This window comes from Oncorhynchus gorbuscha, linkage group LG15, assembly GCF_021184085.1.
Source record: "Oncorhynchus gorbuscha isolate QuinsamMale2020 ecotype Even-year linkage group LG15, OgorEven_v1.0, whole genome shotgun sequence".
In the NCBI taxonomy this organism is placed as follows: domain Eukaryota; kingdom Metazoa; phylum Chordata; class Actinopteri; order Salmoniformes; family Salmonidae; genus Oncorhynchus; species Oncorhynchus gorbuscha.
Window position 1 is genome coordinate 2,233,281 of NC_060187.1, and position 23,839 is coordinate 2,257,119.

The 23,839-nt window shown below is 41.9% G+C and overlaps 1 protein-coding gene across 5 annotated transcripts in view; it reads left to right on the forward strand.

The window, feature by feature from the left end:
- The first annotated feature begins 270 nt into the window (after positions 1-270).
- LOC123996516 (ubiquitin-protein ligase E3A-like) overlaps positions 271-23,839 on the forward strand; it is a 46,147-nt gene continuing 22,578 nt past the window's right edge. For 3 of the 5 annotated variants that reach the window (XR_006832004.1, XM_046299912.1, XM_046299911.1), the window contains exons 1-10: positions 271-529; positions 1,879-1,922; positions 3,370-3,677; positions 3,841-4,529; positions 4,814-4,891; positions 15,179-15,334; positions 15,429-15,755; positions 19,945-20,089; positions 20,639-20,844; positions 23,449-23,613. Coding sequence is in view for 4 of the 5 variants with exons in the window: in XM_046299912.1 (XP_046155868.1) it covers positions 1,921-1,922; positions 3,370-3,677; positions 3,841-4,529; positions 4,814-4,891; positions 15,179-15,334; positions 15,429-15,755; positions 19,945-20,089; positions 20,639-20,844; positions 23,449-23,613 (2,076 nt within the window). In the remaining variant the exon portion in view is untranslated. Of the gene's footprint in view, positions 530-1,878; positions 1,934-3,369; positions 3,678-3,840; positions 4,530-4,813; positions 4,892-15,178; positions 15,335-15,428; positions 15,756-19,944; positions 20,090-20,638; positions 20,845-23,448; positions 23,614-23,839 lie in introns of all 5 variants that reach the window. The other 2 variants (XM_046299913.1, XM_046299914.1) reach the window with 2 other exon arrangements.

The window sequence follows — 23,839 nt, forward strand, 5'->3', positions numbered from 1 at the left end:
CCATTGAGCACTTTACCTCTTCTGTTGATTGCAATTGTTTGAACAGAGTCTTGGCAGTTAATTAAAAACATGAATGGAATCATTCTTCTAAAATTGTCTGGCTAGCTAACAAACACAAAGGTCAAATTCATTGTTACCACAAATATTTTATCGCAGCACTGGCAAATTAATGGTTGACCAACTCCCTGACCAAAATGATTTTACATCCAGTCATAACAAGGTTCATGACCCTTCTAGTATTCTAATTCCAAATGTTCTGTTTGGGGATGACCATGCGCTGCATGCCGGGATACATCTCCGTGTTGACACAAAATGGTCGAGTATATTTCGTGACCTGGGAGTTTAGCAGGCCTAAAAACCAAACTTGTATCGTATTATTTGTCAAAGCTGAACATCCATTGGAATAGTATATAGTAAGTGCCGAATATAGTGTTCTAGGAAGGACACACGAGAGCAAGACTGTCGAAGGAAAGCTGATTTGGCCACAGACAGAAAGTCCGCCCCTGAATGACTCGGCTACCGCTCACAGGTCGGTACTATACAATATCTATCTAACGCTAGCTAACACCGGGGATACCGGGATTGGACTGCAATTTACTGTCCGAGGTGATTCCGTAAACAGTGTGAAAAACATCTCCAAAATATTCATACACGTTTGCAGTGATTTGACTTTTTTCCCTTATGTTTTTAACTCCGTATCCACCCTCCAGTTGTTGACATGTCCAGTTTGACATAATATGGGTTTCACTTCATCGAGCTGCTTCTCAACTCGCTGTGGTGACAGTTCAGGGGCCCGTTTGATGTGAACTAACGTCCCGACCAGCTTGTGTTTGTCAACAATGTAACAATGTCGCAACATTGTACTCATTACGCTGATACTGTCGCAACATTGTACTCATTACGCTGATACTGTCGCAACATTGTAATCATTACGCCGATACTGTCGCAACATTGTACTCATTACGCTGATACTGTCGCAACATTGTACTCATTACGCTGATACTGTCGCAACATTGTACTCATTACGCTGATACTGTCGCAACATTGTAATCATTACGCCGATACTGTCGCAACATTGTACTCATTACGCTGATACTGTCGCAACATTGTACTCATTACGCTGATACTGTCGCAACATTGTACTCATTACGCTGATACTGTCGCAACATTGTACTCATTACGCTGATACTGTCGCAACATTGTACTCATTACGCTGATACTGTCGCAACATTGTAATCATTACGCCGATACTGTCGCAACATTGTACTCATTACGCTGATACTGTCGCAACATTGTACTCATTACGCTGATACTGTCGCAACATTGTACTCATTACGCTGATACTGTCGCAACATTGTAATCATTACGCTGATACTGTCGCAACATTGTACTCATTACGCTGATACTGTCGCAACATGACATGTAACCAGAGGTGTACTCATTACGCCGATACCGTTGCAAAGCATTTTGGCAACAGAAACCGTTTAGTCTAAATGGGAAACGCGAACGAGAGTTTCCATTGGACAAATTCCCCAGTAGGTCCCTCCCCGTGTCGTTCCGTTAGCTTCCGTTTCTGTAATGAATACACCCCAACCTAAATCAAATCATGTTGCAACAATTGTAATGAGTTTGTTGACATCCGGGTGCTGTAGAATATTATCTTCCATGTAAGCACGAACCATATTCTGAATGACGAAGCAAGACTTACTATGTCGAAGGAAGCACATGAGGTAGTTGAACTGTATACCTGTTTTAATTTCTGTCTTTTTCATGACTTATTATTCCCGACTTCTTACGGACGTTTATTTTGGAAAGCCTAATATAAAGATGATCCTCAAAGGTTAGTTCTCTAACTTCCTCCCATCTCGTCCGTTTCAGAGTCCAGTTACCTACATCACAGAGCACACTAAACCAAGCCGAATGTAAGTGGCAGGTACAGGCATGTTTCTACTACTAATGCCCCAGATTCCCATGAGACACCTCATTTGGCACACAGTTTTTTGAAAACAATTGTTCTGCAATTCCTATTTGGACTGAACATGTATTGTGAAATATCATTCTGATATGACACTGTGGTGTAAGGATAGATATTATCATACTAATATGACATTGTGATTGATGTAAGTATAGATATTATCATTCTGATATGTAAGGATAGATATTATCATTCTGATATGTAAGGATAGATATTATCATTCTGATATGTAAGTATAGATATTATCATTCTGATATGTAAGGATAGATATTATCATTCTGATATGTAAGGATAGATATTATCATTCTGATATGTAAGTATAGATATTATCATTCTGATATGTAAGGATAGATATTATCATTCTGATATGTAAGGATAGATATTATCATTCTGATATGTAAGTATAGATATTATCATTCTGATATGTATAGATATTATCATTCTGATATGTAAGGATAGATATTATCATTCTGATATGTAAGGATAGATATTATCATTCTGATATGTAAGGATAGATATTATCATTCTGATATGTAAGTATAGATATTATCATTCTGATATGTAAGTATAGATATTATCATTCTGATATGTAAGTATAGATATTATCATTCTGATATGTAAGGATAGATATTATCATTCTGATATGTAAGGATAGATATTATCATTCTGATATGTAAGGATAGATATTATCATTCTGATATGTAAGGATAGATATTATAATATATAATAATAATAATATATAATAATATATGCCATTTAGCAGACGCTTTTATCCAAAGCGACTTACAGTCATGTGTGCATACATTCTACGTATGGGTGGTCCCCGGGATTGAACCCACTACCCTGGCGTTACAAGCGCCATGCTCTACCAACTGAGCTACAGGACCACCATATCATTCTGATATGTAAGGATAGATATTATCATTCTGATATGTAAGGATAGATATTATCATTCTGATATGTAAGGATAGATATTATCATTCTGATATGTAAGGATAGATATTATCATTCTGATATGTAAGGATAGATATTATCATTCTGATATGTAAGGATAGATATTATCATTCTGATATGTAAGGATAGATATTATCATTCTGATATGACATTGTGATGTAAGGATAGATATTATCATTATATAATATGGATCCATTTGCTACATTTCCCTCCAAATGCATGCAATGCTGTGATTAACTTACCATTAGTACATTTAGCATACTTGTTGCATCGCTAGTTTATTCTCACTGTTTTGATTGTTTTTGTGCTTTTTAAATAACATTGTATCTTGTGTGATTTGTTAGTCATGTGATGAGCAAGCTTCCTTTTCAATGGTCATCGTACTAAAACCTTGTCACTTCCTGTTTGAATATCACTTCCTGTTTGAATGTCTTGTACAGGAAGAGAGCGGCTGCAAAGCATCTAATCGAGCGCTACTTTAGCCAGTTAACAGAGGGCTGTGGAAATGGGGCCTGCACGAATGAGTTCTGTGCTTCGTGTCTTGGCTTTCAACCGCTGGATCACAACGCGGCGGCCATCAGAGCCCTGGAGCTCTATAAAATGAATGCCAAACTGTGTGGTCGTCACTCTGCTGCCTTCCCTGACAACAGCAGTGCCAAAGAAACCCACCCTACCTTATTGGGCGACCGTCACGGGAAGATGCCAGACCACGAAGACAACCTGTTTCCTCCTAGGGAAGACTTCAGAGGTAAACGCAATACTTTTCACAGTCCCAAAATGGCACCCTGTATAGTGCACTGCCCTGTGTGACCTTTTTTCTTGAGAGAATTAAATGGTTGTTCATGCATTCATTTTAGAGAGAATTAAATGGTTGCCCATGCATTCATTTTCCCTGTGATTTCTGTGTCCAGAGGTGCATTACCTGACCGAGGAGAAAGTGTATGAGATCCTGAGTATCTGTGAGGGGAAGAAGGACTACTCTCCTCTGATCCGAGTCATCGGGAGGATCTTCTCCAACGCCGACGGGCTGGTGCAGAGCTTCAGGAAAGACCAGGAGCAGCACCCCAACACCAAGGAGCAGCACCCCAACACCAAGGAGCAGCGTAAGACCCACCAGGCCAAAGATGAGGACAAGGACGAGGACGACAAGGAGAGAACCACCGCCATGGAGCAGGAATCAGAGGCCTCGGCATCCATGGAGGGAGCGACGGGATCGACGGAGAACAGACTGGGTCCTGTGGAGGTCTCAGTGGACATAGAAGCTGTGAGGAGAGTGTACGACAGACTCCTCTCCAACGAGAAGATGGAATCAGCCTTCCTCAACGCCCTGGTCTACCTAACTCCCAACGTAGAGCTGGATCTAACCTATCTAGACGTGTACGACACCAACCCAGACTACCTGAACATCTTCATCATCGTGCTGGAGAACAGCAGCCTCCACAGCCCAGAGTACCTGGAGTTGGCCATGCCTCTGTTCTGTAAGTGTATGAGTAAACTCCCTCTGCCTGCCCTGGCCAAGCTGACGCGCCTGTGGTCTCAGTACAGTGTAGAGCACATCAGACGCATGATGGAGACCTTTCAGCAGCTCATCACCTACACGGTAACGTTACATTCTTTACCTGATTTTAAGCTTATTCTTTTTTTTTTTCATTCATGCTCACAGTCGACCAGACTGAATTATACAGAATGCACAGTTACATGCTCAATATTCTCTATTCATTTAGTCAGTTTCTACCTACCTAGAGTTTGATTCCTCTGTAATGAATAGTGCTAACTCAATCTAAACCAGAAGTGATTTGTCACATACACAGGATACAGCAGGTGTAAACAGTACAGTGAAGTGCTTTATACACATGTTTAAATGTATTATTCTCATTTATCAAGGTAATCAGCAACGAGTACGACAGCGACAGTCTGGTCAACGATGATGAGTGTGTGGTGGCTGCAGCCAAGTGTCTGAAGGTACTGATATGAAACTGCCTTGGTCAATCTGATCTGACGGACATGCTCGTTCCATACAAACTATTAGCAATAGAACCAACGTCCATTAGCAATACCTAGGAGTAGAACCAAGGTCCATTAGCAATACCTAGGAGTAGAACCAACGTCCATTAGCAATACCTAGGAGTAGAACCAACGTCCATTAGCAATACCTAGGAGTAGAACCAACGTCCATTAGCAATACCTAGGAGTAGAACCAAGGTCCATTAGGAATACCTAGAAGTAGAACCAAGGTCCATTAGCAATACCTAGGAGTAGAACCAAGGTCCATTAGCAATACCTAGGAGTAGAACCAAGGTCCATTAGCAATACCTAGGAGAAGAACCAACGTCCATTAGCAATACCTAGGAGTAGAACCAAGGTCCATTAGCAATACATAGGAGTAGAACCAAGGTCCATTAGCAATACCTAGGAGTAGAACCAACGTCCATTAGCAATACTTAGGAGTAGAACCAAGGTCCATTAGCAATACTTAGGAGTAGAACCAAGGTCCATTAGCAATACCTAGGAGTAGAACCAAGGTCCATTAGCAATACCTAGGAGTAGAACCAAGGTCCATTAGCAATACCTAGGAGTAGAACCAAGGTCCATTAGCAATACCTAGGAGTAGAACCAAGGTCCATTAGCAATACCTAGGAGTAGAACCAAGGTCCATTAGCAATACCTAGGAGTAGAACCAAGGTCCATTAGCAATACCTAGGAGTAGAACCAAGGTCCATTAGCAATACTTAGGAGTAGAACCAAGGTCCATTAGCAATACCTAGGAGTAGAACCAAGGTCCATTAGCAATACCTAGGAGTAGAACCAAGGTCCATTAGCAATACCTAGGAGTAGAACCAAGGTCCATTAGCAATACCTAGGAGTCCATTAGCAATACCTAGGAGTAGAACCAAGGTCCATTAGCAATACCTAGGAGTAGAACCAAGGTCCATTAGCAATACCTAGGAGTAGAACCAAGGTCCATTAGCAATACCTAGGAGTAGAACCAAGGTCCATTAGGAATACCTAGGAGTAGAACCAAGGTCCATTAGGAATACCTAGGAGTAGAAACATGGTCCATTAGCAATACCTAGGAGTAGAACCATGGTCCATTAGCAATACTTAGGAGTAGAACCAAGGGCCATTAGCAATACCTAGGAGTAGAACCAAGGTCCATTAGCAATACCTAGGAGTAGAACCAAGGTCCATTAGCAATACCTAGGAGTAGAACCAAGGTCCATTAGGAATACCTAGGAGTAGAACCAAGGTCCATTAGCAATACCTAGGAGTAGAACCAAGGTCCATTAGCAATACCTAGGAGTAGAAACAAGGTCCATTAGCAATAATTAGGAGTAGAACCAAGGTCCATTAGGAATACCTAGGAGTAGAACCAAGGTCCATTAGCAATACCTAGGAGTAGAACCAAGGTCCATTTGCAATACCTAGGAGTAGAACCAAGGTCCATTAGGAATACCTAGGAGTAGAACCAAGGTCCATTAGCAATACTTAGGAGTAGAACCAAGGTCCATTAGCAATACCTAGGAGTAGAAACAAGGTCCATTAGCAATAATTAGGAGTAGAACCAAGGTCCATTAGGAATACCTAGGAGTAGAAACATGGTCCATTAGCAATACCTAGGAGTAGAACCAAGGTCCATTAGCATTACCTAGGAGTAGAACCAAGGTCCATTAGCAATACCTAGGAGTAGAACCAAGGTCCATTAGCAATACTTAGGAGTAGAACCAAGGTCCATTAGCAATACCTAGGAGTAGAAACAAGGTCCATTAGCAATAATTAGGAGTAGAACCAAGGTCCATTAGGAATACCTAGGAGTAGAAACATGGTCCATTAGCAATACCTAGGAGTAGAACCAAGGTCCATTAGCATTACCTAGGAGTAGAACCAAGGTCCATTAGCATTACCTAGGAGTAGAACCAAGGTCCATTAGCAATACCTAGGAGTAGAACCAAGGTCCATTAGCAATACCTAGGAGTAGAAACAAGGTCCATTAGCAATACCTAGGAGTAGAACCAAGGTCCATTAGGAATACCTAGGAGTAGAACCAAGGTCCATTAGCAATACTTAGGAGTAGAACCAAGGTCCATTAGCAATACCTAGGAGTAGAAACAAGGTCCATTAGCAATAATTAGGAGTAGAACCAAGGTCCATTAGGAATACCTAGGAGTAGAAACATGGTCCATTAGCAATACCTAGGAGTAGAACCAAGGTCCATTAGCATTACCTAGGAGTAGAACCAAGGTCCATTAGCAATACCTAGGAGTAGAACCAAGGTCCATTAGCAATACTTAGGAGTAGAACCAAGGTCCATTAGCAATACCTAGGAGTAGAAACAAGGTCCATTAGCAATAATTAGGAGTAGAACCAAGGTCCATTAGGAATACCTAGGAGTAGAAACATGGTCCATTAGCAATACCTAGGAGTAGAACCATGGTCCATTAGCAATACCTAGGAGTAGAACCAAGGTCCATTAGCATTACCTAGGAGTAGAACCAAGGTCCATTAGCAATACCTAGGAGTAGAACCAAGGTCCATTAGCAATACCAGGAGTAGAAACAAGGTCCATTAGCAATAATTAGGAGTAGAACCAAGGTCCATTAGGAATACCTAGGAGTAGAAACATGGTCCATTAGCAATACCTAGGAGTAGAACCAAGGTCCATTAGCATTACCTAGGAGTAGAACCAAGGTCCATTAGCATTACCTAGGAGTAGAACCAAGGTCCATTAGCAATACCTAGGAGTAGAACCAAGGTCCATTAGCAATACCTAGGAGTAGAACCAAGGTCCATTAGCAATACTTAGGAGTAGAACCAAGGTCCATTAGCAATACCTAGGAGTAGAACCAAGGTCCATTAGCAATACCTAGGAGTAGAACCAAGGTCCATTAGGAATACCTAGGAGTAGAACCAAGGTCCATTAGGAATACCTAGGAGTAGAAACATGGTCCATTAGCAATACCTAGGAGTAGAACCATGGTCCATTAGCAATACTTAGGAGTAGAACCAAGGTCCATTAGCAATACCTAGGAGTAGAACCAAGGTCCATTAGCAATACCTAGGAGTAGAACCAAGGTCCATTAGCAATACCTAGGAGTAGAACCAAGGTCCATTAGCAATACCTAGGAGTAGAACCAAGGTCCATTAGCAATACCTAGGAGTAGAACCAAGGTCCATTAGCAATACCTAGGAGTAGAGTAGAAACAAGGTCCATTAGCAATAATTAGAGTAGAACCAAGGTCCATTAGGAATACCTAGGAGTAGAACCAAGGTCCATTAGCAATACCTAGGAGTAGAACCAAGGTCCATTAGCAATACCTAGGAGTAGAACCAAGGTCCATTAGCAATACCTAGGAGTAGAACCAAGGTCCATTAGAATACCTAGGAGTAGAACCAAGGTCCATTAGCAATACTTAGGAGTAGAACCAAGGTCCATTAGCAATACCTAGGAGTAGAAACAAGGTCCATTAGCAATAATTATCCATTAGGAATACCTAGGAGTAGAAACATGGTCCATTAGCAATACCTAGGAGTAGAACCAAGGTCCATTAGCAATACCTAGGAGTAGAACCAAGGTCCATTAGCAATACCTAGGAGTAGAACCAAGGTCCATTAGCAATACCTAGGAGTAGAACCAAGGTCCATTAGCAATACCTAGGAGTAGAACCAAGGTCCATTAGCAATACCTAGGAGTAGAACCAAGGTCCATTAGGAATACCTAGGAGTAGAAACAAGGTCCATTAGCAATACCTAGGAGTAGAACCAAGGTCCATTAGCAATACCTAGGAGTAGAACCAAGGTCCATTAGCAATACAGGAGTAGAACCAAGGTCCATTAGCATTACCTAGGAGTAGAACCAAGGTCCATTAGCAATACCAGAACCAAGGTCCATTAGCAATACCTAGGAGTAGAACCAAGGTCCATTAGCAATACCTAGGAGTAGAACCAAGGTCCATTAGCAATACCTAGGAGTAGAACCAAGGTAGAACCAAGGTCCATTAGCAATACCTAGGAGTAGAACCAAGGTCCATTAGCAATACCTAGGAGTAGAAACAAGGTCCATTAGCAATAATTAGGAGTAGAACCAAGGTCCATTAGGAATACCTAGGAGTAGAAACATGGTCCATTAGCAATACCTAGGAGTAGAACCAAGGTCCATTAGCATTACCTAGGAGTAGAACCAAGGTCCATTAGCAATACCTAGGAGTAGAACCAAGGTCCATTAGCAATACTTAGGAGTAGAACCAAGGTCCATTAGCAATACCTAGGAGTAGAAACAAGGTCCATTAGCAATAATTAGGAGTAGAACCAAGGTCCATTAGGAATACCTAGGAGTAGAAACATGGTCCATTAGCAATACCTAGGAGTAGAACCATGGTCCATTAGCAATACCTAGGAGTAGAACCAAGGTCCATTAGCATTACCTAGGAGTAGAACCAAGGTCCATTAGCAATACCTAGGAGTAGAACCAAGGTCCATTAGCAATACCTAGGAGTAGAAACAAGGTCCATTAGCAATAATTAGGAGTAGAACCAAGGTCCATTAGGAATACCTAGGAGTAGAAACATGGTCCATTAGCAATACCTAGGAGTAGAACCAAGGTCCATTAGCATTACCTAGGAGTAGAACCAAGGTCCATTAGCAATACCTAGGAGTAGAACCAAGGTCCATTAGCAATACCTAGGAGTAGAACCAAGGTCCATTAGCAATACCTAGGAGTAGAACCAAGGTCCATTAGCAATACTTAGGAGTAGAACCAAGGTCCATTAGCAATACCTAGGAGTAGAAACAAGGTCCATTAGCAATAATTAGGAGTAGAACCAAGGTCCATTAGGAATACCTAGGAGTAGAAACATGGTCCATTAGCAATACCTAGGAGTAGAACCAAGGTCCATTAGCATTACCTAGGAGTAGAACCAAGGTCCATTAGCAATACCTAGGAGTAGAACCAAGGTCCATTAGCATTATCTCGGAGTAGAACCAAGGTCCATTAGCAATACCTAGGAGTAGATCCAAGGTCCATTGGCTTTATCTTGGAGTAGAACCAAGGTCCATTAGCATTATCTCGGAGTAGAAATACCTAGGAGTAGAACCAAGGTCCATTAGCAATACCTAGGAGTAGAACCAAGGTCCATTAGCAATACCTAGGAGTAGAACCAAGGTCCATTAGCAATACCTAGGAGTAGAACCAAGGTCCATTAGCAATACCTAGGAGTAGAACCAAGGTCCATTAGCAATACCTAGGAGTAGAACCAAGGTCCATTAGCAATACCTAGGAGTAGAACCAAGGTCCATTAGCAATACTTAGGAGTAGAACCAAGGTCCATTAGCAATACCTAGGAGTAGAAACAAGGTCCATTAGCAATAATTAGGAGTAGAACCAAGGTCCATTAGGAATACCTAGGAGTAGAAACATGGTCCATTAGCAATACCTAGGAGTAGAACCAAGGTCCATTAGCAATACCTAGGAGTAGAACCAAGGTCCATTAGCATTACCTAGGAGTAGAACCAAGGTCCATTAGCAATACCTAGGAGTAGAACCAAGGTCCATTAGCAATACCTAGGAGTAGAAACAAGGTCCATTAGCAATACCTAGGAGTAGAACCAAGGTCCATTAGGAATACCTAGGAGTAGAACCAAGGTCCATTAGCAATACTTAGGAGTAGAACCAAGGTCCATTAGCAATACCTAGGAGTAGAAACAAGGTCCATTAGCAATAATTAGGAGTAGAACCAAGGTCCATTAGGAATACCTAGGAGTAGAAACATGGTCCATTAGCAATACCTAGGAGTAGAACCAAGGTCCATTAGCATTACCTAGGAGTAGAACCAAGGTCCATTAGCAATACCTAGGAGTAGAACCAAGGTCCATTAGCAATACTTAGGAGTAGAACCAAGGTCCATTAGCAATACCTAGGAGTGAAACAAGGTCCATTAGCAATAATTAGGAGTAGAACCAAGGTCCATTAGGAATACCTAGGAGTAGAAACATGGTCCATTAGCAATACCTAGGAGTAGAACCATGGTCCATTAGCAATACCTAGGAGTAGAACCAAGGTCCATTAGCATTACCTAGGAGTAGAACCAAGGTCCATTAGCAATACCTAGGAGTAGAACCAAGGTCCATTAGCAATACCTAGGAGTAGAAACAAGGTCCATTAGCAATAATTAGGAGTAGAACCAAGGTCCATTAGGAATACCTAGGAGTAGAAACATGGTCCATTAGCAATACCTAGGAGTAGAAACATGGTCCATTAGCAATACCTAGGAGTAGAACCAAGGTCCATTAGCATTACCTAGGAGTAGAACCAAGGTCCATTAGCAATACCTAGGAGTAGAACCAAGGTCCATTAGCAATACCTAGGAGTAGAACCAAGGTCCATTAGCAATACCTAGGAGTAGAACCAAGGTCCATTAGCAATACCTAGAAGAACCAAGGTCCATTAGCTTAGGAGTAGAACCAAGGTCCATTAGCAATACCTAGGAGTAGAAACAAGGTCCATTAGCAATAATTAGGAGTAGAACCAAGGTCCATTAGGAATACCTAGGAGTAGAAACATGGTCCATTAGCAATACCTAGGAGTAGAACCAAGGTCCATTAGCATTACCTAGGAGTAGAACCAAGGTCCATTAGCAATACCTAGGAGTAGAACCAAGGTCCATTAGCAATACCTAGGAGTAGAACCAAGGTCCATTAGCAATACCTAGGAGTAGAACCAAGGTCCATTAGCAATACTTAGGAGTAGAACCAAGGTCCATTAGCAATACCTAGGAGTAGAAACAAGGTCCATTAGCAATAATTAGGAGTAGAACCAAGGTCCATTAGGAATACCTAGGAGTAGAAACATGGTCCATTAGCAATACCTAGGAGTAGAACCAAGGTCCATTAGCATTACCTAGGAGTAGAACCAAGGTCCATTAGCAATACCTAGGAGTAGAACCAAGGTCCATTAGCATTATCTCGGAGTAGAACCAAGGTCCATTAGCAATACCTAGGAGTAGATCCAAGGTCCATTGGCTTTATCTTGGAGTAGAACCAAGGTCCATTAGCATTATCTCGGAGTAGAAATACCTAGGAGTAGAACCAAGGTCCATTAGCAATACCTAGGAGTAGAACCAAGGTCCATTAGCAATACCTAGGAGTAGAACCAAGGTCCATTAGCAATACATAGGAGTAGAACCAAGGTCCATTAGCAATACCTAGGAGTAGAACCAACGTCCATTAGCAATACTTAGGAGTAGAACCAAGGTCCATTAGCAATACTTAGGAGTAGAACCAAGGTCCATTAGCAATACTTAGGAGTAGAACCAAGGTCCATTAGCAATACTTAGGAGTAGAACCAAGGTCCATTAGCAATACCTAGGAGTAGAACCAAGGTCCATTAGCAATACCTAGGAGTAGAACCAAGGTCCATTAGCAATACCTAGGAGTAGAACCAAGGTCATTAGCAATACCTAGGAGTAGAACCAAGGTCCATTAGCAATACCTAGGAGTAGAACCAAGGTCCATTAGCAATACCTAGGAGTAGAACCAAGGTCCATTAGCAATACCTAGGAGTAGAACCAAGGTCCATTAGCAATACCTAGGAGTAGAACCAAGGTCCATTAGCAATACCTAGGAGTAGAACCAAGGTCCATTAGCAATACCTAGGAGTAGAACCAAGGTCCATTAGCAATACCTAGGAGTAGAACCAAGGTCCATTAGCAATACCTAGGAGTAGAACCAAGGTCCATTAGCAATACCTAGGAGTAGAACCAAGGTCCATTAGGAATACCTAGGAGTAGAACCAAGGTCCATTAGGAATACCTAGGAGTAGAAACATGGTCCATTAGCAATACCTAGGAGTAGAACCATGGTCCATTAGCAATACTTAGGAGTAGAACCAAGGTCCATTAGGAATACCTAGGAGTAGAACCAAGGTCCATTAGCAATACTTAGGAGTAGAACCAAGGTCCATTAGCAATACCTAGGAGTAGAAACAAGGTCCATTAGCAATAATTAGGAGTAGAACCAAGGTCCATTAGGAATACCTAGGAGTAGAAACATGGTCCATTAGCAATACCTAGGAGTAGAACCAAGGTCCATTAGCATTACCTAGGAGTAGAACCAAGGTCCATTAGCAATACCTAGGAGTAGAACCAAGGTCCATTAGCAATACCTAGGAGTAGAACCAAGGTCCATTAGCAATACCTAGGAGTAGAACCAAGGTCCATTAGCAATACCTAGGAGTAGAACCAAGGTCCATTAGGAATACCTAGGAGTAGAACCAAGGTCCATTAGCAATACCTAGGAGAAGAACCAAGGTCCATTAGCAATACCTAGGAGTAGAACCAAGGTCCATTAGCAATACCTAGGAGTAGAACCAAGGTCCATTAGCAATACCTAGGAGTAGAACCAAGGTCCATTAGCAATACCTAGGAGTAGAACCAAGGTCCATTAGCAATACCTAGGAGTAGAACCAAGGTCCATTAGCAATACCTAGGAGTAGAAATACCTAGGTGTAGAACCAAGGCTGGGAGCAGAACACTCTCGCCCTACAGCTATGGAACAACTTGCCCTGTCAGGTAAGAGGTACAGACACAGTCAAGGTTTTTGAAAAACGCACCTTTTTAGCCTTTAAACAATGATGTTACTGTCCTTTTTAATTAATGATTTCTGTTTTATTTTTTTTATTTTTGTATATTTATATTTTTTTGAAGACTTTTTAAAAATTTGATATAATTTGTATTTTCAAACAATAACAACCATACAAGGGACAACAAACAGACTACCACATCAATGACATCACACCTGCTCAGACCCCACATGTTCTCAATGCTACCGCGCACATCAATGACATCACACCTGCTCAGACACCACATGTTCTCACTGCTAACGCGCACATCAATGACATCACACCTGCTCAGACCCCACATGTTCTCACTGCTAACGCGCACATCAATGACATCACACCTGCTCAGACCCCACATGTTCTCACTGCTAACGCGCACATCAATGACATCACACCTGCTCAGACTCACATGTTCTCACTGCTACCGCGCACATCAATGACATCACACCTGCTCAGACCCCACATGTTCTCACTTCTACCGCGCACATCAATGACATCACACCTGCTCAGACCCCACATGTTCTCACTGCTACCGCGCACATCAATGACATCACACCTGCCCAGACCCACATGGTCTCACTGCTACCGCGCACATCAATGACATCACACCTGCTCAGACCCACATGTTCTCACTGCTACCGAGCACACTCTAACCACTAGGCTACCTGCCTCCTCTACACTCTAACCACTAGGCTACCTGCCTCCTCTACACTCTAACCACTAGGCTACCTGCTGCCTCTACACTCTATCCACTAGGCTACCTGCCGCCTCTACACTCTAACCACTAGGCTACCTGCCGCCTCTACACTCTAACCACTAGGCTACCTGCCGCCTCTATGTAACCACTAGGCTACCTGCCGCGTCTACACTCTAACCACAAGGCTTCCTGCCGCCTCTACACTCTAACCACTAGGCTACCCTGCCGCCTCTACACTCTAACCACTTGGCTACCTGCCGCCTCTACACTCTAACCACTAGGCTACGCTGCTGCCTCTACACTCTAACCACTAGGCTACCTGCCGCCTCTACACTCTAACCACTAGGCTACGCTGCTGCCTTTACACTCTAACCACTAGGCTACGCTGCTTCCTCTACACTCTAACCACTAGGCTACCCTGCTGCCTCTACACTCTAACCACTAGGCTACCTGCCGCCTCTACACTCTAACCACTAGGCTACCTGCTGCCTCTACACTCTAACCACTAGGCTACGCTGCTGCCTCTACACTCTAACCACTAGGCTACCCTGCCGCCTCTACACTCTAACCACTAGGCTACCCTGCTGCCTCTACACTCTAACCACTAGGCTACCTGCCACCTCTACACTCTAACCACTAGGCTACGCTGCCGCCTCTACACTCTAACCACTAGGCTACCTGCTGCCTCTACACTCTAACCACTAGGCTACCTGCTGCCTCTACACTCTAACCACTAGGCTACCTGCTGCCTCTACACTCTAACCACTAGGCTACCTGCTGCACACGTAGTGATGGAGGATCATTTGCTTTCCAGTTTTTTTCAAAATCATTGACGAGAAAAGTGTGAGCCACCCGATTGGGTATCTGTCTTGAAAAAAATAATAATCTTGTTTTACTGTAAAGCGTTTTTAATGCATGTTTAAATAAAGTTTGATTGTTTTTGAAGCTGGTGTTCTACGCCAACGTCCTGGGAGGAGACCTGGATACGGGTCACAATGAGGAGGAGGAGCCTGCATCAGAGTCCAGCGAGCTCACCCTGCAGGAGCTCCTGGGGGAGGAGAGGAGTAACAAGAAGGGGCCCCGGGTCGACCCTTTGGAGAAGGTGAGACGACCTCAATGGAAATATATTGATCTGGTTTCTGTGTTATCCACAATGATTTAAATACAATATATTTCAAATCAAATCAATTGAAAAGGAGCTGGGAGTCAGGACCCTGGACTGCAGACGACCCCTCATTCCCTTCGAGGAGTTTGTCAACGAGCCGTTGAACGATGTTCTAGAGATGGACAAGGACTTCACCTTCTTCAAGGTGGACTCGGAGAGTAAGTTCTCCTTCCAGAGCTGTCCCTTCATCCTCAACGCCTGCACCAAGAGCCTGGGACTGTACTACGACAACCGCATCAGCATGTACAGCGAGAGGAGGATCACAGCGCTCTACAGCCTGGTACAAGGACAGCAGCTCAACCCATACCTCAGGCTCAAAGTACGACGAGACCACATCATCGACGACGCCCTCGTCAGGGTGAGTCACACACACACACACACACACACACACACACACACACACACACACACACACACACACACACACACACACACACACACACACACACACACACACACACACACACACACACACACACACACACACACACACACACACACACACACACACACACACACACAGACAGGCAGACACACAGACACTTGTTGGTGTAATGTTGAAGGGGAACTGCACCTGCTGATTTGGCCTCATTTTTTGTGTGTGGGGGGGGGGGTTGCTCGTTATTAAGAAATGCTGGCGGCCATGACGGAAGCCAAACGTGAGTTGGCTTGGGGGTGTGGTTTGATGTGGGTGTGTCCTTGCCACCACTAAGGCACACCCCATCTGTCAGAACTTAGTCCGCGGCGGTTTCCTCTCCACTCAGTCACAACAAACCTCCTGCAGATTGAGTTCAGTAACTACAGGCAGATGTACGGTGAGATGCCAGAGGAAGTGTTGAATAGGTCCGTCGTCTGCGGAGTCGTATGAGAAGAATTCTAGAGATGAACGTACTTTGGTGCGAAAAGCGCAAATCAATCCCGGAACAACAGCAAAGGACCTTGTGAAGATACCTAGGATACCTAGGATAGGATAAGTAATCATTCTCACCCCCCCCCCTTTAAGATTTAGATGCACTATTGTAAAGTGACTGTTCCACTGGATGTCATAAGGTGAATGCACCAATTTGTAAGTCGCTCTGGATAAGAGCGTCTGCTAAATGACTTAAATGTAAATGTAGATGTAATGCCAGAGGAAGTGTTGAATAGGTCCGTCGTCTACGGAGTCATATGAGAAGAATTCCCTAAATGTATTTAGATATTATAAACTAAGTTTTTTGATAACTTTTAAATGTAGTAACGGGTCCATGTAGAATAAACCATCCTTTACATAAAACCATAGAAGTGTCAGTATCAAGCCTGTCTGTCAGAGTAAAACCATAGAAGAAGTGTCAGTATCAAGCCTGTCTGTCAGAGTAAAACCATAGAAGAAGTGTCAGTATCAAGCCTGTCTGTCAGAGTAAAACCATAGAAGAAGTGTCAGTATCAAGCCTGTCTGTCAGGGTAAAACCATAGAAGAAGTGTCAGTATCAAGCCTGTCTGTCAGAGTAAAACCATAGAAGAAGTGTCGGTATCAAGCCTGTCTGTCAGGGTAAAACCATAGAAGCAGTGTTCTTCCTGTGTGATGTCCCAGTGGTTAGGGTGGCCCAGTGGTTAGAGCATTGGACTAGTTAACCGAAAGGTTGCAAGTTCAAATCCCCGAGCTGACAAGGTACAAAATCTGTCGTCCTGCCCCTGAACAGGCAGTTAACCCACTGTTCCTAGGCCGTCTTTGAAAATAAGAATTTGTTCTTAACTGACTTGCCTAGTTAAATAAAGGTAAAATAAAATAAAAAAAATAACAGGAGTTCCCTGGTCCAGAATACACAGGGTTCCTCCCTCCTCATAGTGACTGATCCTGGTTCAGAATACACAGGGTTTCTCCCTCCTCCTATTGACTGATCCTGGTTCAGAATACACAGGGTTTCTCCCTCCTCATAGTGACTGATCCTGGTTCAGAATACACAGGGTTTCTCCCTCCTCATATTGACTGATACCTGATCCTGGTCCAGAATACACAGGGTTTCTCCCTCCTCATATTGACTGATACCTGATCCTGGTTCAGAATACACAGGGTTTCTCCCTCCTCATATTGACTGATACCTGATCCTGGTTCAGAATATACAGGGTTCCTCCCTCCTCATATTGACTGATACCTGATCCTGGTTCAGAATACACAGGGTTTCTCCCTCCTCATATTGACTGATCATAGGCCAGAATACACAGGGTTCCTCCCTCCTCATATTGACTGATACCTGATCCTGGTCCAGAATACACAGGGTTTCTCCCTCCTCATATTGACTGATACCTGATCCTGGTCCAGAATACACAGGGTTTCTCCCTCCTCATATTGACTGATACCTGATCCTGGTCCAGAATACACAGGGTTCCTCCCTCCCCATATTGACTGATACCTGATCCTGGTCCAGAATACACAGGGTTTCTCCCTCCTCATAGTGACTGATTCTGGTCCAGAATACACAGGGTTTCTACCTCCTCATATTGACTGATCCTGGTCCAGAATACACAGGGTTTCTCCCTCCTCATATTGACTGATACCTGATCCTGGTCCAGAATACACAGGGTTCCTCCCTCCCCATATTGACTGATACCTGATCCTGGTCCAGAATACACAGGGTTTCTACCTCCTCATATTGACTGATACCTGATCCTGGTCCAGAATACACAGGGTTTCTACCTCCTCATATTGACTGATCCTGGTCCAGAATACACAGGGTTCCTCCCTGGACTATAACAGGATATAATGAGGACTACATGTCTCTCTGCTGATAGGACTATAGCAGGATATAATGAGGACTACATGTCTCTCTGCTGATAGGAATATAACAGGATATAATGAGGACTACATGAAATACTGTCCCTTCGTAGGATCCAGACCCGTTGACGTAGGATGCAGACCCCGTTGACGTAGGATTCAGACCCCGTTGACGTAGGATTCAGACCCCGTTGACGTAGGATTCAGACCCTTTACTCAGTACTTTGTTGAAGCACCTTTGGCAGCAATTACATTTAATTATTATTAATTATCATTAATTACAATTATTCTCCCATCCTTCTCTGCAGATCCTCTCAAACTCTGTCAGGTTGGATTGGGACAGCTATTTGCTTCACAGCTATTTTTAAATCAAAATAAAAATTTATTTGTCACATACACATGGTTAGCAGAGTGTAGCGAGTGCAGCGAAAGAACTGTTCATTTCGAGCTTCATGAAATGGGTTTCCGTGGCCAAGCAGCAGCACACAAACCTAAGATCACCATGTGCAAATGCCATGCATCAGCTGGAGTGGTGTAAAGCTCGCCACCATTGGACTGTGGAGCAGTGGAAACACCTTCTCTGGAGTCATGAATCACTCTTCTCCATCTGGCAGTCCAATGGAAGAATCTGGGTTTGGAGGATGCCAAGAGAACGCTACTTGCCCGACTGCATAGTGCCAACTGTAAAGTTTGGTGGAGGAGGAATAATGGTCTGGGGCTGTTTTTCATCGTTTGGAATAGGCCTCCCAGTGAAGGGAAATCTTAACACTACAGCCGACAACAACATTCTAGACGATTCTGTGCCTTCAACTTTGTGGAAACAGTTTGGGGAAGGACCGTTCCTGTTTCAGCATGACAATGCCCCTGTGCACAAAGCGAGGTTCAAAAAATAAATTGTTTAAGATCGGTGTGGAAGAACTTGACTGGCCTGTTCAGAACCCTGACCTCATTGAACTCCTTTGGGGTGAATTGGAACGCCGACTGCGAGCCAGTCCTAATCGCCCAACATCAGTGCCCGACCTCACTAATGCTCTTGTGGCTGAATGGAAGGAAGTCCCCTTAGCAATGTTCCAACATCTAGTGGAAAGCCTTCCCAGAAGAGTGGAGGCTGTTATAGCTGTAAAGGGGGGGACCAACTCTATATTAATGCCTTCCCAGAATAATGGAGGCTGTTATAGCTGTAAAGGGGGGGACCAACTCCATATGAATGCCTTCCCAGAATAATGGAGGCTGTTATAGCTGTAAAGGGGGGGACCAACTCTATATTAATGCCTTCCCAGAATAATGGAGGCTGTTATAGCTGTAAAGGGGGGACCAACTCCATATTAATACCTTCCCAGAATAATGGAGGCTGTTATAGCTGTAAAGGGGGGACCAACTCCATATTAAAGCCTTCCCAGAATAATGGAGGCTGTTATAGCTGTAAAGGGGGGGACCAACTCCATATTAAAGCCTTCCCAGAATAATGGAGGCTGTTATAGCTGTAAAGGGGGGGACCAACTCCATATTAAAGCCTTCCCAGAATAATGGAGGCTGTTATAGCTGTAAAGGGGGGGACCAACTCCATATTAATACCTTCCCAGAATAATGGAGGCTGTTATAGCTGTAAAGGGGGGGACCAACTCCATATTAAAGCCTTCCCAGAATAATGGAGGCTGTTATAGCTGTAAAGGGGGGGACCAACTCTATATTAATGCCCCTGATTTTGGAATGAGATGTTTGACGAGCAGGTGTTCCACATACATTTGGTCATGTCGTGTATCTTGCTGTTTCTCCGCTTTTCTGCGTCCTACAGTTGGAGATGATCGCCATGGAGAACCCAGCGGACCTGAGGAAGCAGCTGTTTGTAGAGTTTGAAGGAGAGCAGGGTGTGGACGAGGGAGGAGTGTCTAAAGAGTTTTTCCAGCTCGTCCTCGAGGAGATGTTCAATCCTGATATTGGTAAGATATTCTGCTACTTTAACATTTTTGAAGATTAGGACAAAACATGTTTACGACACGTCTCACTGATCACTCAGGTGTTTATTTAGTATTGTTTATTCATCAGCAAACGGTCCAACTGTCCTCGTGGTGTTTTTATTTTTAACATTTTTTTAGACAGTCACTGTAATATAGATTTTAATGGTTTCCCAAGACAGACAGACAGACAGACAGACAGACAGACAGACAGACAGACAGACAGACAGACAGACAGACAGACAGACAGACAGACAGACAGACAGACAGACAGACAGACAGACAGACAGACAGACAGACAGACAGACAGACAGACAGACAGACAGACAGACAGACAAGGGAGGGGAGAGAATGCACACATGACTGTAAGTCGCTTTGGATAAAAGCGTCTGCTAAATGGCATATATTATTATTATTATTATAGAAGAACGTTGGATTATTGAGGAGAGAAGGAACACAGTAGCAAGTGGACAATTTGTGGCTACATAAATAAAAACTAATGAATGAATGAATGAAATGTGTTCCTTCCTTTAGGCATGTTTACGTACGACGAGTCCACCAAGCTGTTCTGGTACAACCCGTCCTCTCTGGAGAACGAGGCCCAGTTCACCCTGATAGGCATCGTCTTGGGCCTGGCCATCTACAACAACTGTATCCTGGATGTTCACTTCCCCATGGTGGTCTACAGGAAACTAATGGGGAAGTTAGGCACCTATCTGGACCTGACAGACTCACACCCGGTAGTGGAACATATTTCAACGTGTTTCAGTGTGATTTGTAATGTCGTTACTGTAACATGTTTAAACCTGTTACGATATGATCTAGTAAGTAGGCTTGTGCCAGAACTGCTTCCGAGCTTCTCTCCTGTTTCTGTAGCAGTGGTGGAAATGGTGCCCAACTATTTGAGTAAAGGTAAAAAATACCTTCAAAGAAAATGACTCGAGTAAAAGTCACCCAGTAAAACTTTACTTGAGTAAAAGTATTTTGTTTAAACTATACTTAAGTATTAAAAGCAAATAATTTCAAATTCCTTATATTAAGCATACCAGGTGGCACCATTTTATTTTATTTATGGAAAGCCACAGGCACGCTCCCAACATTCGGACATAATTTACAAACGTGTTTAGTGAGTGCGTCAGTAGGGATGACCAGGGATATTTCGTTGATAAGTGTGTCAATTTGACTATTTTCCTGTCCTGCTAAGCATTCAAAGTGTAACGAGTACTTTTGGGTGTCGGGAAATTGTATTTAGTAAAAAGTATAATATTTTCTCAAGGAAAGTAAAAGTACTCAAAAATATAAATAGTAAAGTACAGATACTACTTAAGTTGTACTGTAAAGTATTTTTACTTAAGTACTTTACACCACCGAGCGTGAGTAGCTTGAAACACAAGTACAACCCTTGGACAAGACACTAGTCCATCGCAGGGCCAATATGATCAATATGGCCGATGTAATTTTTTAATAGAGTTGCCCATAAGTTTTTTTTTAAAGAGGGGAAAAAAGGAAGTCACTTTGTATAAAAAAGTGTCTGCTAAATGTCATGGTAATAATAATAGTAATAACAATAATAACAATAATAATAACAATAATCAGAATAATAACAATAATAATAGTAATAATAATAATAACAATAATAATGATAATAATAATAGTAGTAATAATAACAATAATAATAACAACAACAATAATAATAACAATAATAACAACAATAATAATAATAACAATAATAATAACAATAATAATAATAATAATAACAACAATAATAATAACAACAATAATAATAATAACAACAATAATAATACCAATAATAACAATAATAACAACAATAATAATAATAACAATAACAACAATAATAACAACAATAATAATAATAACAACAATAATAATACCAATAATAATAATAACAATAATAATACCAATAATAATAATAACAACAATAATAATAAATAATAATAATAATAATAATAATAACAATAATAATAATAACAATAATAATAATAACAACAATAATAATAATAATAATAACAATAATAATAATAACAATAATAATAATAACAATAATAATACCAATAATAATAATGATAACAATAATAATAATGATAACAATAATAATAATAACAATAATAATAAATAATAATAATAATAATAATAATAATAACAATAATAATAACAATAATAATAATAACAATAATAATAATAACAATAATAATAATAATAATAATAATAACAATAATAATACCAATAATAATAATAATAACAATAATCATAATAATAATAATAACAATAATCATAATAACAATAATAATAATAACAATAATAACAATAGTAACAATAATAATAACATTAATAACAATAATAATAACAATAATAATAATAATATGATTATGATTATTAGGGATGGGCATCTTTCCTTTTCAAAACGATTGGATACATATCTAGATACATGGGCTCCGATACGATACAGGGACCTTTAGTTTGAAGAGATGCACTTTAATTTAGAAGAACGAATCGATGCACTAACATTATAGCATAAACGCATCCATTTGCTTTTCTGAATTCAAAGCTGCTGCTGATGGAAGTCCATGGGCTGGGCCTCTTTTGAATTGTGTGTGTGTGTGTGTGTGTGTGTGTGTGTGTGTGTGTGTGTGTGTGTGTGTGTGTGTGTGTGTGTGTGTGTGTGTGTGTGTGTGTGTGTGTGTGTGTGTGTGTGTGTGTGTGTGTGTGTGTGTGTGTGTGTGTGTGTGTGTGTGTGTGTGTGTGAATTATACCACCCTACACTCTGTTAGGAAGGGCAATGTTACCTTTTTAACCCCCCCCTCCTCCCCCACACAAACCTTTTAGATCTGAACACACCCACTAATATTTTTGCAGAATTAAAGTGTTACAGCGATATAATGTATCTTTAAAAATGACCTATTATTATTTGACCAGCAGGGTCAGATGATAATTATGATGATGATAATAATAACAATAATTGTGAGCAAACATTTCATAACTGCAGATGACAGTAAATACATGTTCAAACTCCACATGGCAGCACCCTTTCATTAGAAATAGTAGAAGAACTACTACATGGCAGCACCCTTTCATTAGAAATAGTAGAAGAAGAACTACATGGCAGCACCCTTTCATTAGAAATAGAAGAAGAACTACATGGCAGCACCCTTTCATTAGAAATAGAAGAAGAACTACATGGCAGCACCCTTTCATTAGAAATAGTAGAACAAGAACTACTTCAAAATGGAGATGCCCTCTATTGGCGATGCCCATGCTCTCGCAGACGCCACAACAGGACAGATACAACGTTGAGTCCTCTAACTATCTCTATGGTTCTCTGCCAGGTTCTGTACCAGAGTCTGAGGGAGCTGCTGGACTACGAGGGGGATGTGGAGGAGGACATGATGATCACCTTTCAGATCTCACAGACTGACCTGTTTGGAGACCCCATGACTTATGACCTGAAGGAAAACGGGGACAAGATACCTGTTAATGCGGACAATAGAAAAGTAAGATGCCTGTTGTTGTCTAGTCTATCACAGGACCACTGGCTGAAGTATCTAGTCTATCACAGGACCACTGAAGTATCTAGTCTGTCACAGGACCACTGAAGTATCTAGTCTATCACAGGACCACTGAAGTATCTAGTCTATCACAGGACCACTGAAGTATCTAGTCTTATCACAGGACCACTGAAGTATCTAGTCTGTCACAGGACCACTGAAGTATCTAGTC